Consider the following 19062-nt stretch of genomic DNA (forward strand, 5'->3'; position numbering starts at 1 on the left):
AGAAGACCTAATGCAGGAATTACTACAGGACATGATGAGGAAGGATGTTGACAGTGGGAAGGGAAAAGACTGGATAGATAAAAGGGTATTGAGAATTTGGAATTGTTAAGGCTTTTTGACTAATTGGATATGAGGTAAATAGAATAGAGGAATAAGTCAGAGGTACTGATGAGAGGTTTCCACTAGGTTGAACCATATGTAATTTTTTTTTGACCTTAAAAAACACAGCAGTATATAGTTTTACCTAATAGCTTGGGTGAGTGGATTGATGTGTGACATAAGTCAAGATGAGAAGCAGGAGAGAAAGAAGAGAAGGGATGTGGGAAAGAATGATGGGGAAGTCTTTTTTCTTTTTTTTTTAACGTCTTTACTGGAGTATAATCTTTGCATAGTTGTAGGACGGGTTGAAATAGAAAGAGAAAAAGAGGGCCTGAACGAGAGTAATTGGTGAGGTTGGAGATGCAATATGCGAGTTGGCAGTAGTGTTATGGGTAGAGAGATAGGAAGGAATCAGTGTTGCTTTTGAAGTTTTGAGTCTAAACGCTAGGAAAGATGCTGGTGCCATTAACAGGATAGAGGAGTAAAGAGGAAGAGGTGTGTGTGTGTGTGTGTGAGTGTACGCGTGCATGTGTATGTGTTTGTAAGGATAGTTGCTGATATTTTAGATTTGGCTATAGTCATCTTAAGGTGAAGCTTCTTAGCAGGTACTTGGTAACTTAGGCCTGAAGCTTGGGAGGAAAGCCAGCTTTAGGGAGAACAATTTGGGAATTTTCCTCATAGAGAAGTTATAATTTGAGCTGAAGAGATACTGATATTTCTATGAGTGAGAATAGAGAAATAGACATTTCTGAGGGGAAATAAAAACATAGAAAATACCTTAATTTTAGGATGACTTTTGGCTAAATTGCATAATCTTTTCACCTTATTTAAAAAAATGTTACATAGGAGAAACATTTTGAGAAAGCATAGGGAGAAAACCTATGTCTAAAACAGTGCCTAAATATAGCAGGTGCTTAAAAAATATTTGTTGAATGAATAAATGTAATTTGTTTGGGATATAGAGGAAATAGGAGAGAATAATGGACTTACAGTGGAGAACTTTGAGTGCTGTGTTCTAATGCCTGCCCCCACCTTGGGTTATTGGTGGGAGCAGATGAGTGGATAGATCTGAGAATACTTTGAACTTTTAAAATGTTCTTTGAGATACATTTCTCTTTGAGGTACTGAAAGAAGTTCAGCAAGTAAGGTTATAAATCTAGTCTAATTCAGAAGGTTATATTCTTTCCATATTATCTGATAAGAATTAGGCTTGCAAAGTATATTTTGAAAGTTTAAAATATTCTCATATTCCCATATCTGTATATGAACATTTTTTGGCCTTTGCTTGTCTTTACTTTTTCCCTCTGCCAGTGACATCTTTCTCACCTTCTCAGTCCCTTGCTTTCTCTGAATTAGTTGCTACTTGTCTTGTAGGTTTCCGTTTAGCCATCAGTTTTTTCAGGAAGTGTATACTAAAATGCTAAGACTGAAGTTTTTCCATATGCCCCCGCATTCTAGTACTTGCTGTATCAGATTGCAGTTGCCTGATTTGTCTGTGTTCTCCATGAGACCTATGTCATGGAGTTCTGTGGTATTAACTTGTTTTTCTACCACATAGCCCAATGCTTGACACACAGTTTGTTGGAGATGGACTAAATAAAAGGCCATGCCAGACTAAAGTTTGCTTTTAAACTTCAGATTCAGTGTTTTAAAGGTATATCTTAAAATACAGGTTAAGAAATGTTATAGTTGCAGTAGGTAGCCACTGAATCACCATACCCTCCAAAGTTTTAGATTGAACATTGTGAAATTAAACAAAGCAAAACAAAAAAATCACACAGTGTTTCTTTTAAGTAGAAAAACTACCCTTCAAGATAGTTTACAGCTGTGTTGCAGTAATGAGTTTGTTGGACCAGATGGTCACAAGTCATTCATTGCCCTCTTTTCATGTACTTAGTTACTGATATGACCCTGTAATTGTTGAAGTTCTAAGAAAAGGTCAACTGTAAGAATTGGTAGTTTTTTTGAGAAATGAAATTTCACTGATATAAGGGATAGAGGCTGTGAGGTAGGAACTGATGTTAGCCTCTGGCTAGTAAGTATTGTGCTTTTCCTTTTCCTTTGTTTTTTTAAATAAATATGTTTGATTAGTGTATAACATTTTTTGGAGAGGGTGTGGCTCTTTCTACTCTTCATTATCTGTTTTCTAGGGTGATGGGAGTTAAGGTTAGTGAGAATGAGACTATCTTGGTCAAGTGTACTTCAATATAAACTCTTTTTAAGTCTTTACTGAATTTGTTACAATATTGCTTTTGTTTTATGTTTTGGTTTTTCGCCTGTGAGGTATGTGGGATCTTAGCTCCCCTACCAAGGATTGAACCCGCACCCCTGCATTGGAAGGCAAAGTCTTAACCACTGGACCACCAGGGAAGTCCAATATAAACTTTTGATTGCATAAGCATTGTGTTGTTGGTCCCACCTTTAGTATATTTATTAGTCTTTCAGTAAACTGAATTTTTGGGTGGATGGACATGTAACAGTGCTGTTTCTTTAAAAAATACTCCCACAGAACTTAAACCTCCTTTGGACCCTGTAAATATGTTACCTGTGGCAAAAGGAAATAGAATTTCTGTTCTTTTCTTGAGCTAATTTGATCTGAGATATGTAACTAAATGCATAGACAAACACACAGACATACACACATACTTCTTATTTGCCTGAACACACAAATATACTCAAGATGTCAAACATACACATGAATATTTCTTAAGTAATGCAATTGGTCTAAGGCATACTATACCTCTTATGCTTAGTCTAGTGGTTGTTCAGGTGAATTTACTAGTGACCAAATTTTAGTCTGTCTGCATAACAATGTGGGGGGAAAAAGACAATAAAATCATTTACTATAAGGTATCTTTTCTATACTTTGCCTTCACTTTAAAAAGTCAGTTTATTTTTCTTGACCACCAGCTCAGACCGTATGACTGTGGGGACTACGTTAGTTAAAAAGAAATATGGAGGGCTTCCCTGTTGGCGCAGTGGTTGGGAGTCCGCCTGCCGATGCAGGGGACGCGGGTTCGTGCCCCGGTCCGGGAGGATCCCACATGCCGCGGAGCGGCTGGGCCCGTGAGCCATGGCCGCTGGGCCTGCGCATCCAGAGCCTGTGCTCCGCAACGGGAGAGGCCACAACAGTGAGAGGCCCGAGTACCGCAAACAAACAAACAAAGAAAAGAAATATGGAGGTTTTAGGAGATTTATAGTAGATTTAGCAAATGTTTTTAGTATATGTCTTAACCAGACTGAAATAACTAATTTCATTTCAGAAAGGACAGCATGTGTGAGAAAATACGATTAACATCTTTTAGAGTTACAGAAAAACTTTAGAAGTTCATGGTATGATCAGGCACACAGAGTTCCAGGTAATTCAGGTGACAAGAGATTTTTTGGCAATTAGATTTCTGCACTTATGTTTCTCTCTGAGAACTTCAGTGCCTGTCAGTGACATAACTAGGAAGAAGAGCATAGTGGAAAGTAAAAGTGATCTGCTGGGAACTTCAATTTAGTTTCCTTTTTAGACAAAGGAAGCTTGTTGATGGTAGTGCTATTTTAATTGTTTTCTACTGTAGTAGACAGTTTCCATTTAGTATTGTCACGTTAGTTTTAAATAATTGTGTAGTTTGAGTTGTGTCTGTCTATATTCACACCAGGTTGTTTTCCCATTGTATAGATTTCTATATTATTCTACCTGATTAGGAGAGACTAAAAAACACAAAGGCCCTCCCAAGGCCCCTTAAATATACTGCACCAATGTACAACATGTTTATAAAAACATTCATGTAATTCCAAATTTAAAAGTAAAATGATTCCTGCAGCTTGTCCAACTTGTCTCTTGTTGACTTATTTAATACGTAGTTTCATCTTGGATGTTTTATTTTAGATAAACTGATTGTGTAGTGTCTAAGAAAATGAAATCAAGAGACTCCATATCTGTAAGATTTCGCAACCAAAAATTGCAAAACTAGTTGAGAAAAATGTATTTACTTCTTAAATTTCCTGCTGTTTCTTTTCCCAATCTTCCTTGAAAGAGAGAGAGAGGGGGATAGTTTACTTTTAAATAGGAGAACATTAGATATTTTATTATTAAAGTATTAATTTAGGCAAATTTAAGTCACAGTATCTCAAATGCATATTGTCTTTGCCATTCCTCCAAAGAATATATCCACATTGGGGAAAGAGTGGGGCTATTTGAGGGTTTCCTTCTAGAATTGCCAGGAGAAGTGGAAGAATTTCTAGTTTATGAATACTTCGGAGCTTCCAACGTCAATTAATATGTATGATCCGTTACTGTTCAAAAAAGACGCTTTGGAAAAAGAAATTTCCTCTTAAAAATCAATGTTTTAGCAGAAATGAAGATTGGTTTCTCCTGTTCTCTTCCCAAAATTAGATGCAGTGTAAACAGAACTGGAAGGTAGGAAGATAACAGAGGCTTAGGTGATCTACAAATTAATCATCCATTATGCAACAGTATAAAATTTGATATTTTCATTGATGAAGCTGAATTAGCCCCATAGTCTATGTATATTGTATATAATTTATATAATTTTGTATGTATTATTTCATTTATAATAATATCATGCAACCTTCTATGAAGCAGGTACTGTTATTATGTGCCTTTTTTAGATGAGGAAACTCAGGCTAAGAAATTAAGACATTTGCCCATATTTGTACAGCCAAGTGGCAGAGCTAGAATTCAAACACAAGCAGTGACTCTGGAGTCTTTACTCTTAACCATTATACTATACAGCCTATAGGGTGCTTTTTCAGTTTTGTTTTTCTTTGAAAGAGTTTAGGACAAATATTTAATGTGTTCTGAGGTTGAGATGGAGATTATTTTCCCTTTTTTTTTTTTTTTTACAAGTAATAGTAATGAGGTACAAAGTATAGAGACTTGACCATAATTATGGAGGTTTCTGATAAGTCCTAGTCTCACCAGTCAGCTTAATCTCTTCTGAAGACGTTTAGGAGGTATCAGTGCAGCCATCCTATCTGTGCAGATATATTTAAAATATTCTTGTTAGTATGATTCACCTTGATAATTTGAAGTGAACAATAAAGATAATTCAAGAAATTCTAAGTTTTGATTAAGACCATTCAATGTTTTTCCTAGAACAGTTGGAGACTTGTAACAATGGAATGTTTTGAGGATCACGCTCAACTACATATGTGCTCATAAGCCTATTATTGGATAATTTAATTTCAGTTTATAGTCATAATCAAGAATTGACATGTTTTACCTAATGTGTTCAAAACAAGAGTTTTTGGCATAAAAGGAATTAGTAATAATCAGGAAACAAAGTTGTTTATTAAGATTTATGTCTCTGTCTTGAACTGAATATCTGTTTTAATGCCAGAATCTTATAGAAAGTACATAGATGTAAAAACTGAAAATCACAAATATATAAAAGTCTTTAGACAGGTATTTATTATAAATTAGTTGTTGTGTAATGCCTCATGCACCTTTGTATATCATCTTATGGTGAGTTCACTAGATGAATGAGATTAAAAAATCTTTTAATCTTGACATTTTGCTTAAAACACACCAGAAATTTAACAAGTATCAAGTATACAAAAATAGGTACTTTGTTTAAAATTGTCCTTAACTTTGTCTTTGTTCAATGTGTAAAACTGCTCTGCGGGTTAGCTCCACTACTTTAGGTAATAAGGAATGTACCAGGTTCACATTCCAAGGTTGTCCCATATATTTTTCACAGTTAAATAAACTTCTAGCCTAGAATTTCAAAATATTGTCCTAATCATCTATCATTAAATTTTAGCTCTTCAAGGAACTTTTAATGATCATTGGTCCAAGTTTTTCCTATTAGAATTAAAAACAAAACAAAACAAAACCACAAACAGCTCTTAAAAGCTAAATTCGCTTGTCAGTAGCCTCAAAGACAGTGGTTGAACTAAGACTAGAATTTTAGAGGAATGCAATGTTTATTGTTCTTTCCTTTCTTCCCCTAATACTAATGGTTTACAATTACGTTTTTTCTGTTCAGTTATGATGAAGCTTCATGATTGTTTTTCATCATTTATTTTATTTCTGTCTTATATACAAACTGTCAAATAAATGGGTTGGTTGTTAGGAGAAAATTAACAATAATTCTTTGGGGAAGTTCTAAGTTAAAAAAAAGAAAAAACTAAGGAGTCAATGTAAGCTTTCATTACAGCAACCTTACAAAAATAGTCATAGTTTTATTATAGTCTTGACTGTCAACTTATGGCTAGATATTAAGTATATCAATGTAATATGAGTGTTTATTGTTCTCCTCTGAATGTTTCAAGTTAGACAAGTACCAAAGGAAAGTGTAAAAATATTTCATAACAATTACTTTGTAGATTTGTTACCATGACCATATGAAAATTCCAGTCTGTTTCTAAGTGTGCTTCTGTTTATATCAATCCATGTGGCTTTTATAGGCATAGATTGGTAGTATGGATAATGCTAGAGTTGTAGCCATGGTATAGCCAGTCATTTAAGCAAATCATCTAGTAGTATGGTAGGTAGAAGATAGTTAAATTGAGAGCAGGAAAGTTAAAGGGACAAAGGTATTATTTATTGGTTTGGCCAAAAAGTTCTTTTGGGTTTTTCTGTAAGATGTTATGGGGAAACCAAACGAACTTTTTGGCCAACCCAGTATTTCCCACATGTTTGTTAAGTAAATTTGAAGAGGTCAAATGTGTGGTTATGGAGTGGATCATCTTAAGACAAAAGAGAATAATCAGCTTCATATTGAAATAGGAAATTAGAATAGCAGCCTTTAGACAGTGTCATTCTGTTTTCCTATTTTAGGGCACAAACATTAAAATGGAATAAAGTTTTATTTTCTCCCATGTACCATGTGCCTTGTTATATCAAGTCTTGGTTCCTTAATATATAGAGAGGCAGTAAATGAACCATTGTTTCCATTTGTCCATCTTACTCTTATTTTTCTAGGTAGGCATTAGATTGTAATAAGTGTTTGTATCTTGAACAGGTAGACAGTCCTGGAGGTAGAGAGATGGGCAGAAATAGAAGAGGTGAATATGTGAGGTGATTAGGCCTGAGCTTATCGAACAGAGTAAAAACTGAGTAAATGAATTATTTTTGAGAGACTGAGAAATTAAAAACAATTGAATTAAAATTGGAATGACTGGTTCAGAGTAAAATGTAAATGTCTTAAGTTACATGTAGGTATGTAAAATCTGTAGTAGTATGTTTTTCAACTGCCAATAGTAATTTTATGGTTGCTATTTTTATTCTAATCTCTTAACCTTTTTTCTTAGGTGGTATCATGGAAAACTTGATAGAACTATAGCAGAAGAACGCCTCAGGCAGGCAGGGAAGTCCGGCAGTTACCTTATAAGAGAGAGTGATCGGAGGCCAGGGTCCTTTGTACTTTCATTTCTTAGCCAGACAAATGTTGTCAACCATTTTAGGTAAGTCTTTATTTCTATTATGAGGCTACATACTGTAGCTATTTTGCTGTAGTATTCATAAATATACCTGCTTTAGTGACATTTAAATAATGGAGAAAGAAATGTGTTTTCAATTAAATGATTTAATAAGTGATTTAGAGTAGATACTATTGAATGCTTACATTTTTTAAAAAAAACAGTATTATTGGACTTTTTTGTGCTAATCATAAGTATAGTTATCACTTTTAAAGTATAAAGAACTACAAAGAAACTTTGAGTGGTAAAGCAGAAACAAAGGAAATGTATACTTTCAGACCACAGAGTAACAGAAAATACAGAAACAGTATTTTAAGAGGGCAGTTTAACTCATTTTAGCTTCACTGTTCTGAAGCTTGTTGCAGACATTCATTTCAATTAAACAGGCATCTAGATTTTCAAGTACAGATATCAAAGTTTGTATCAATATATTTACATATATTGTTGTCTTTTATTTCATTTTTATGGGAGCCATTGAAAAAAAAATCATCTAGTGCCTGTAAAGTTAACTGATAAAATGTTTGTATACCCTTAATTTTCAGATTTTAAAATAGACTTTAAGAGTACTGTCATACCACGTGTAAAATGTGAAATTATTATTATACTCTGTAAATATTTCAAGAGATCTGTAAACTACTTTTAGCCAAAGAAAAGTAATTAAAATTGCTATTTTGTCTTAAATATGGAAAGTAAGAGTTATCTGAGGATGGATTTATAAATATTTTAATGAATTATGTAATTGAGGTTTGTAAGTCAGATATGTATTTCATATCAAATGCATACATATATCTTTTCAAAAGAAATAACCTCAAGTAATTTGCATATGGTGAAGGTATTAGTAAGTGGTGTTTTAATATAAGGATGCAGATAAAGGAAAAGTATGAAAATTATCGGTTTATAATTTCTATGGAACTTGGTCTTAAAAATTGGTTATTAAGGTTTTTGTTTTACTGTATTTTTTTTCCTGTACAAATAGGATTATTGCTATGTGTGGGGATTACTACATTGGTGGAAGACGTTTTTCTTCTCTGTCAGACCTAATAGGTTATTACAGTCATGTTTCCTGTTTGCTTAAAGGAGAAAAATTGCTTTATCCAGTTGCACCGCCAGAGGCAAGTAAAATATCTTTCAAAACTTTATTATTTCACTTTACTAATGGGGTTAGCTCTTGTTCAGTTTCTCGTGATGTTTATTATAATATAATTCAAGATTTAATTCTGGTTGTAGTGTCAGCATAACTAGCAACTTCTTTAAAAAAAGAAAGAGTAATTTTCCTGTTACTTTGTATTTAAGTTACTAGATTTTTTTTTATTGTACTGTATGGTGATACCCTAACAAATATTTCTGAATGAATGAGGAGTAATTACTGATATCATAGTGCTAATGCTGAAGTTGCTGCAAGATTCTGAAATGTCTTCTGCATCATTGGAGAAAGGTTACTTTATATGTTGTGTAGGGTATTGAAAATTAAATGATAACTCATATTACCTGATTAAAAACATATTGGTAATACTGTTAAAGAATTTCTGTACAAACAACAACAAAACAAGATGAGCATTTCCAGGGTTTGGGTATTTAGAGGCTCAGTAAAAAATAGTTTGAATGATCCTACAGAATTTATAATGTGGGGTTTTACTGGCTTTACCTTTGTGTGGACATACCCAATTTGACTTTGACATAGAAAGGTTATCTTTTGTAAATCAATTTTTTTATGGTTTCTAGCCAGTAGAAGATAGAAGGCGTGTTCGAGCCATTCTCCCTTACACAAAAGTACCAGACACTGATGAAATAAGGTATTTTATAATATAATCTCGTTTATAGGCATTTGAAAGACTGAAAATTTGTTGCTCTTGGACTAGGAAGGTTTTGGAAATTGAGGAAATAGCATCCAGCAAAGCATGCCCTTAATATTAAGTCCATTGTTCCTGTCCCCCTGTGTTGGCTTATCTGTTCAGACTGTGAATTTGGATCAGAGAGGCCACAGTGAAGATGACAGGAGAAATAACTTAGCTTTTATTAGACTATCTCTGACAAAGTAAGGAGAGTTCTTATATATAATTTGTTTTTATTATTTCTATAGAGTTTGATTTATTATACAATTTGATAATTATCAAATTATCTGTATCTTTCTATAAGTTTAGCTTTCTGATAGAAAATTTGTTTATTATTGGTAAAATGTTAAGGCTACTTTGAATAATTACTAATTCTGAGTTTACAGCTTCTCATTGAAATCAATAGCAGTATTTAAAATGTAGTGATAACTTTTGGGAAGTACTAAAAATTTCTGGAAATATGGTATTTTAAAAAACAAAGATTCAACTATCTGAAATCTCCAAGTAGGCATTCCATTTTTATATGATTGTCCTCAAAATAACTTCTCATTTAGTTCTTATTGGCACACCTTTATTTGTGATCTAAGCTGGAAAAGCCAGTGAAAGAAAGAGAAGGGAAAGAAAAACAGCACTGAACTGCAAATTCGGGAATTTTGGATGATTTGTAAATTCCCAGTGGGGTCATCTAGCACAGCAGCTCTCAAAGTGTGATCCATGTAACCCTGGGGATCCTTGAGATCCATTCAGAAGATTCATAAGATCAAAACTATTTTCATAATAATACTAAGACATAATTTGCCTTTTTCACTGTGACATTTATATGGTGGTTCAGAAGCCATGGATAGTAAAACTGCTGGTGTCTTAGCACAAATCAAGGCAGTGGTAACAAATGTATATCGTTTTTCACTGCCCCATGCTTGCAGTTAAACAAAAAAAGCCAGTTTCTCTTACGAATATTCTTGGTGAGATAATAAAAAATATTTGTTTTATAAACCTCAACCTATGGCTACACATCTTTTTAATATCTTTGTGATGAAATGGGACATACTCAAAAAGCACCTCTACTGTGTACCACAGTTCAATGTCTTGAGGAAAAGAGGTGCTTTGAGAGCTGAACTAGCTGCTTTTTTTTTTTTGTGCACATCATTTTCACTTAGAAGAATTACTGACAGGCAAATTATGGTTATTCAGACTTGAATATCTGACTTTTTTTTTTTTCAAAGAACAAAGTGAATCTGTTACTTCAAGGGAAATAACTGGCAGTATTTGTTGCCAATGACAATTTGAGCTTTCGAGGAAAAATTAGTATTTTGGAAACCCTGTATTTGCCATCAGGAGTTTGACAGCTTCCTAGATACTTAATGACTTTTCTGATGAAATTGGTGCTGATATTGAAGAATGTGATGTTTTGATACTGTATAATGTGTTTATATCTGGATGATCTGCACATCTCAGTGAATCAGTATTTTCTAAATGATCAATGCATGATGTTACAAAATTATGGCTGGGTAAAAGATCCATTCACAGTGCAAAATAGACCAATAGAGGTTATTGGAATGGTACAGAAAGTTCATTGATACATAGTTTTAGATTCCACATTACAACCAACCTCCAAGAAAATACCACTAGTCAAGTTTTGGGGTTAATGTAATAGAATATCTATAATTATCTGAAAAGCTATTAAAATACTCATCCCTTTCACAACTACATATTTGTATAAAGCCAGATTTTCCTCATATACTTTAAGCAAAAAAACCATATAACAACAGATTGAATAAAGAAATGGATATGAGAATCCAGCAGTTTTCAGTTAAGCCAGACATGAGATTTGCAAAAATGCAAGGCAATAATATTCTTATTAAACTTGTAAAGATTATAATTATTTTTCATTTTTTATGTTACCATGTTAATAGGGTATATTAATATTTTAAAAGGAATTAATAAATATTTTTAAACATTTACATTTTAAATTCTAATATGGTAATTATCAATAGATATAATCCATGTAAATGAGTAAATGAAAGCCTGTTAGGGTATCAATTTTTAAAACTGTAAAGGGGTCCTGAGAGACCTTCCAAAAATTGAGTACTTCTGATCTAGGAAGATGAAAATTTAAACAAGAATTAGAATGACAGAAATATGTATGAAGTTATGAGTCTTTTAAAATTTATATATACCTGAGAAGTATTTTTTTTTAAAGTAAAAACATCTGAAGATTAATGAGATTTAATAAAGCACTTTAACCTGTTTTGAGGAAAAATGCAAAATAATGCATAATTAATCTTAGGATTATGATGTTTCCGCCAGTAAGCTTTTTATTTTTCATGTTTTTGTTTTTTGCATCATAAAAAGTCTGTAGTATAGAAACAAGTCAAAATTTAAAAAAAAATCTCTTAGGACTGCTTTTGACCAAAAATGAAACTTGTCATTTCTCATTTCTCTTTGACTTCTATTTTAATATATTTATTTGGGTGGTTGGTTCCGGAAAGGAACAATTTATACTTGGCTAAGTGGTAATGTCTGCCCCCTTTCAGCTAGTGAAATACTGGTCATTGTTAAGGGTTGTAGAATCAAGGTAGAATGCAGTATTCTGTGCTTATTCAAAAAGAGTGCATCTGAAGCATCGTGTACAAGTTTTTATTCTTGAACTGGTCCAAGTAACAGTGAAGCTTCAGATATTTCAGAGAAAAACAAAGTTTTCAAAGGTATGAGAAGAAATTTACTTACTATAACTTTGGTTTGTGAATATTAAGACTTAAAGGAAAATTTATTTAAAAAATACATATATATTACAGATAGGGATATAGATACAGGGTCAATGGTAGCATCCAGTCAATCTTAAAACCTTAAGCACTCAAAGGCATTTGTTCAAGCCTAAAAGGAAAAGTTCAAGGAATTACTGATGGTTTTATATTGATGACATACATCAACAACTTTTTAATCCTGTGATTGTGTGGAGATTGAAAACATCTAGATTCCAATGAAAAGAAACTAGATTGTGTATACATCCCTCCACTCAGGTATTGGTAACAGAAAAAACATGCATGCATTCTCATTATATATACCCTTTGGTACCACTTTCGGAGAAAGAATGCTCTACTTGTTGGACCATGGATAGCTGAGTGAATTAAATAAACCCTAATGTCTTTTATGAGAAAAATGTTACGCTCATAAGCATCTGTGTGATAAGGCTAATTATGCTTATTTAAAATAAACTTCTTCTAAAGTAACCTTATCCTGTATATGTGGAATGAGTTAATAATATTTATTTAATGTTTATAATTTTATGTCTAACCTATATCTGAAAGAGTAATAACATTGAAACTTAAATTTTAAAGTTCAGTTTTCTTGTAGTTACACCCCAAAGCCTGTAATATATGTATAATTACTGTTTACATAAATTTCAGTTTGAATCTAACAATAATCCAGTGATACAGATAGTATAGGTACTGTTATTAAACCCATTTTGTGCATGTCGAAATTAAGATTCAGATAAGTGTCTTTTACATGTAGATGATGACAGAAACAGGACAAAAATCTAGAGTATTTGACTTTAACCCCTTGCGTTTTCCAGTATCATATTATCTCTGTGAGGTGGTACATAATCAATTAAATTTCCATGTTTAAAAATTTTATTTAATTGTAATAACTTCATAATTGCTATTTTCAGTTTCTTAAAAGGAGATATGTTCATTGTTCATAACGAGTTAGAAGATGGATGGATGTGGGTTACAAATCTAAGAACAGATGAACAAGGTCTTATTGTTGAAGACCTAGTAGAAGAGGTGGTAAGTTTTGTTCTTCTCCTTCTCAGAATTCTAAATACTTTTTAAATTTTGGAACTTGTCCATAATCAGGGAAATTAGCTATGGATATATTTCTTTTATGAAAAACCTCAATTCATAAGTACAAGTAATTTTTCATTAAAACGTATTTACTGTTGGTAAATGCTATTTATTTGTAAAGAGCACAACCAAGCAAGCATGTTTTAATCTGTAGTTGCCAATATTCAGGATGTTTTCATGAGTTTCTAAAAATTAAAAATGTATTAACATGTGTGCTTATTTGTATCCCTTTTTGTCTTCTTGGACTTCCTCATAAATGATATTATGTCTAACTGATCATGGAATCTCAAATGGTTGCACGTTTGCTTTCAAACTCTTTATCTCCCAAATATATGTATAATTTTCTAGTAACCTTGGAAAAATGGAGTTATATTACACATATATTATCACATGGTTCTATATTTTGAATATTTCCCTTGTTTTCAATGTCATCACAAAATACATTATCAGTAGTCTTAGACACTATAAATATTCGTGTTTGTGCATTTTTAGATACAGATCAGCGTTCAAGTGGCATATGTATTTCAGATACAGTATTGAGTATCACTGAAACATATTAAACATTGTATTATAGTTTTGGAATTCACTCTTCTCTTTCGGATTTGTCCAGCAGGATGGAATGGTTGTCTGTTATTTTTTACAACCCTCAGAGTGACTGTTTTTAAATTATGCCTTGAACCTGGTAATATGCTGAAACCTGTGCTCTGATTATTGTTCCAGGAGGACGGCAGTGGAGAATATTTTTCTTTGCTATTAATTCTCTTGTCTGCCTATTCTGGCAGCCAGATCTTGATATGTAGCAGTAAAACATACTGAGGAAAAGTGGGAGGAGTTGAGGAAATGGTATGATACGTTCCATACTCATAGTCACATAGTTACCTAGTGGAAGAGCTGGGATTAGAACTAATTACCAGATTAGAATTCTGTATTCTACAGCAAGAGTGATATTTATTCTGTAAGGACAGGAAGTGTTCAAACTGAAGAATCTTAACATCTACGTTAGTTTTACTACAAAGTTTCTTAATAGTATGTTGGATTTTCTTTCTGCTGTAACCCCCCTACCCCCATTATTCTGATTATTTAAAGGAATTGAGGTGTAGTTGAACTTTCCTCTCAGGCTCTTCGAACTCTGGGTCAAATTTAACAAGATAAATTTTAATAAGGATAAGTGAAAGTTATCCATTGAATATAGGGGGGGAAAAAAGCCCAGTTTAAGATAAGGAGACATGACCTAACATACAAGGAAAGAAAAAAAAAGGAGAACAAGTTAACAACTCAGTGTGAGTGAACAATGTGATGTGGCTGTTAAAAATGAATATGGTCATACTTTGAATTAGTAGTGGAATGGTTCCAAGTTAGAATTATAAACAGTTTTTACTTCAGTATTTAGAATAATTTTTCATAATGGTCTTCATTGGAACATAGTGAATCCTTGTAGATTGGAGAGCCATTTGGAGATTGTCTAGATTTCAGACATTTGGTTGCTGGATGGATTTAAGGAATTTCCCACCCAGAAATTCTAATTTTCATTACTGTTCTCCAAGCACATTTGTACTATATTATGTCTTAATTCCAGAATGTAAGCTCTGTGAGGATTTTTGTCTCTGATTCAATGTGTCCCTGTTGCCTAGAATAATAATAATCTGGCATTAGCAGGCATTCAGTAAATGTTTGTTGAATGAATGGATGTCTCTATGCCTATTCTTTCCCCTCTTCCTTGACACTCCTGCCCTGCTAAACTGCTTTGTAAAATTTGATTCATCTATCAGTTCGGCTCAGATGTTGCCCCTTTTTTCACACCCTTTCTTAAGCTAAATTGTTTCTTTGTGTGTTTCCATAGCACCTTAACTTTATATCCCATTACATTTAAAATTAATTTATTCTGTAAACCTCTTATATAGAGATTAACTCCTTTTGGGCAGTGATAATGCATTTTGTTTTTATGTAATTTGTTTTTAGCATTTTATAATATAGAAGGCATTTAGCAAGTGTTTGATTTTAATTTGGTTAGATATTTGATATTTGAGTGAGTACCAAATTTAGAGAAGTAAATCCATGTGTACTTAGTTCATTTTTCTACCCTTTCCTTCGTTATTCAATGGAAACTTGATGTCAGGTACTGTGCTGGGTACTAGGACTACAATTCAACAGATATTCAGTGAAAATTATGTGCCAAGCGTTGTGCTAGTGGTTGTGGTAGTCAGTGTTAACAAAAAATGGCTCAGGTCTTAAGATGCTTATAGCCACGACAATGGAATGAATATCACCTAGTGTATCTTAAATAATGGCAATATCAAATAGAGTAGGGTAAAGTTCAAAAGATGAAAAAAGAAGGATGTCTTTTCTATTCAGAGAAAAAGTTCATGTTTATGTTTTAGGGACTCAGTGTCTTACTGAGGAGGTAGTGTTTGAGATAGATCCTGACTAGATGGTTTAGGTTTTAACTAACAGGTAGGAAGTACTGAGTGGAAAGGACATTCTAAGTAAAAAAGAGCAAGCTACAGTGGTGGGAAAATGTAGATTAGCAAAGAGGTAGTTTATGAGTGACCATGGTATAGATACCTAAAGAGAAATGGTAGTATGAGACAGGAAACATAGACTTGAGTCATATGGTAAAGGATTCTGGTTGTAAACTGAGGAGTTTGTGGGCAGTAGAGAGGTACTAAAGGTCTGGTTTTTAAAATGTGTTTATTTTTGTTTGGTTTGGTGTTTCTTAATGCAGAGCAAAGTTGCAGTTGAAACTGATGAATCCAGATTGGAGTGGTGGGGTGGGATGGGGCACAGAGGTAATTATACTAGTTGGCTGTTGTTAAAAGTTTAAGAAAAGAGAGGAGAAGGGCCTGGATTAGAGTAATCACAACAAAGAGAGAAGAGGACTAAGGGGGAGAGTTTTGGAAAGACCTTTCATGAATAGAAACACCTTTTCTTGTATATACATAAATACATATGAAGGGCAGGGTGTAGATATGTTTGAAGATAAGATTTTATTAATTTTAATAAAAGTATATTAATAATTACATAAAAACTGTCTTAATGTCTTTCCCTTTAGGGCCGGGAAGAAGATCCACATGAAGGCAAAATGTAAGTCTGTGTTAACTATTAAAAGGGAAAAAAATATATTGTAAACTTACTAATTGGAAAACTTTGATCTAAAAATATTTTAAAAGAAAATTGATACTTCTTGAGCTGACTTAAAAAATTTTTTTATTTGGCTCGAGTTGATTTCTATTTTCTTAAGGACCTAGTGATAATGAAGGTGGCTTATACCTACATCTCTTATATCACCAAACTAAAGACTTTTTGATAAACAGTACATCAATAACATTATGAATGTCATAATTCCTCACATTTTTTTTTTGTTTTCTTACTGATTTATTCATAGTGTTTCTTGTTTTTGTTGCCATTACCTTTTATGTACTTTATGGTTCAGTTTTTGTTTTTGTTTTTTTTTAAGTCAGAGAGCTTTTCCCCCAAATTATGGTTCTTTACCATATTAATAAGATTCTGCAAGGAGTTTATTTTCATAATTTTTTTCAGGCTGATTTTAAGTATAAGGGCTAATTCAAAGACCAGGTATTACTATACCTACTACTTGCCACCATTCTTATCTTATATTCCTACTATTTGCTACATTCTTCTCTTATATTCCAGAAGTTATTAGTTGCTTTTATGGGAGATCACTCCACATGGTGTTTCAGCTTTGCTCTAATTTTATTAATTTCCTCGAAGATCTTTTTTAGTGTCCTTCTCATCCCTCTTGATATTTATTTGTATATATGTTTTCTTTTACAGGGCTTAACTTAAAAAAAAATTTCTTTTTTTTTAACATCTTTATTGGAGTATAATTGCTTTACAAGGGTGTGTTAGTTTCTGCTGTATAACAAAGTGAATCAGCTATATGTATACATATATCCCCATATCCCCGCCCTCTTGCGTCTCCTTCCCACCCTCCCTATCCCACCCCTCTAGGTGGTCACAAAGCACCGAGATGATCTCCCTGTGCTATGCAGCTGCTTCCCACTAGCTATCTATTTTACATTTGGTAGTGTATATATGTCAGTGCTACTCTCTCACTTCATCCCAGTTTACCCTTCCCCCTCCCCATATCTAAGGGGCTTAACTCTTAATCCAAATTCTGTTTTACTCATATTATTTTAATAAACTGTTCATCTAATGTGTTTTTAGTGGAATATTTTTTTCTTACCTTCCTGTCGGCAATTATGGATGGAATTTAAGGCTTGCCTCTCAAGTATTTGCTTATTCTGAATTCTAACCATTAGAACATGAAAACAAACTGAATACTCCACTTTTAGTCATCTAATTTAGTTCCCACCCTTTCTTAAGTGGAACATATGAGATCTTCTGAGTTCATTTTCCTTATTGTTCTGTGTAGCTGCAAAGTAGCCTTCATCAGTGAGACTGTACTTTGTTGATTGTACTAGTTTGAAGTCTTCTCACTACCTATGTGAGGAGTTGCAAATTCTAATTAATGTTTGGAAGAGGCATACAGATAATGTAAGCAAATGAACTGGGTCAGGTATATATATTCCCATTTTTCTCAAATTACAATAATCTTAATCTTTCTTATTTTCCCACTTTGATAGCGATCAAGGAACATGGAACTGTTTCGCTACTGTAAGAAAATAACACTGCAAGTGTGGTAGTAAATGGAAACTAACATTCACTGTTTGTATCACAGAAGACTGCAGGAAGTCAAAAACTAGACCGTGTTTGCCGGCAGTGAGGTGACCGGTCTAATTGATGTGTGAAAGTGTGAGTCTAGTGTTATGAAAGCCTCTTGATTTTCAAGAGAAGCAAGAAATCTATATTTTTATCCCTATTTAAAATAATACCATAAATTCTTTTAAAAAAGAAAAGAAAAAAAAGAGAGGTCAAATACCAATAAACATTTAAAGCTATATCCAGTTTTCTTATAACATGAAGTATAAATCCCAGTTTCACTGGGAAATCTTTTTTTAAAATTTAATACATTTGTGATCGTTCCATATTCTGAACTTTATAGTTTTCTACTCATTTGGTATTTAGCATAAGCTAAATTTGCATTGTTGGTTTATTTTCTGTATTTGTCAGCTCCCTCTGATTTCTTAAGGTGTTGACTGGCAGTGAAGCATCCTCAGTAACATCCCCGAATGCCTTTTGAGACTAAATAGATTGTATAACTTTAGCTGTGTTCCTTTTCAGCTCCATATTTCCAAGACACAAGTACCAAGTCCTGCTATTTTTATCTTCTAAAATATGTCTTGAATGTGTGCCTTCTTCTCAGTCTTAAGCAACCATATTCTAGTTCAGGCCCTTTTCATCTTGTACCAGGACTTTGATGTAGCAATAACCTCTAAGTTGGTCTTGCTTGACACTTTAGTCTCCTCAAATCCTTTCTTCTAACAGCTAGAATAATCTACCTAAAACATATGTCTGACTGTATTACTTTCTCAATTAAAATTCTTGCCTGATTCTCTTTACCTTAGCAGAGTCTGAAAAGATCTGATCCAGGTCTTGTGTCCTTTATAAGTCCTATCTCTTGTCATTTGTAGTTTTATATTCTACTCTCCAGCTTGTAGATCTTCAAATGCTTAGTACTGTTTTTCTCCTTCGCTCAAGCTACTTCCTAGGCCAGAATTCCCCTCCATTGTATTTGGTTAATGCCTATTCTTACTTAGAGACTTAACCCATTTATCACTCTTCCCAAGAAGTCTTCTGTTATCTTCCCCCTTATTCACCCTACAGAATTGGTGCCCTTCTCTGTTATTCTAAAAATGCCCTCAGCATGTACCTATCACTGCTCTTTGTTATATTTTCTACATTCTTTTTATAGTTATACAGTATTTATGTTC

General features: G+C 33.2%; 1 protein-coding gene across 2 annotated transcripts in view; it reads left to right on the top strand.

Annotated features, from left to right (window-relative positions):
* The window catches only part of RASA1 (RAS p21 protein activator 1), a 111239-nt gene that overhangs the window by 42311 nt on the left and 49866 nt on the right, over positions 1-19062 (top strand). For both annotated transcript variants that reach the window (XM_081231093.1, XM_081231092.1), the window contains exons 2-6: positions 7366-7518; positions 8510-8649; positions 9260-9326; positions 13036-13153; positions 16260-16291. In XM_081231093.1, coding sequence (XP_081087219.1) covers positions 7366-7518; positions 8510-8649; positions 9260-9326; positions 13036-13153; positions 16260-16291 — 510 coding nt within the window. The remainder of the gene's footprint in view (positions 1-7365; positions 7519-8509; positions 8650-9259; positions 9327-13035; positions 13154-16259; positions 16292-19062) is intronic.

Source organism: Mesoplodon bidens (assembly GCF_964165515.1).
Source record: "Mesoplodon bidens genome assembly, chromosome: 4".
In the NCBI taxonomy this organism is placed as follows: domain Eukaryota; kingdom Metazoa; phylum Chordata; class Mammalia; order Artiodactyla; family Ziphiidae; genus Mesoplodon; species Mesoplodon bidens.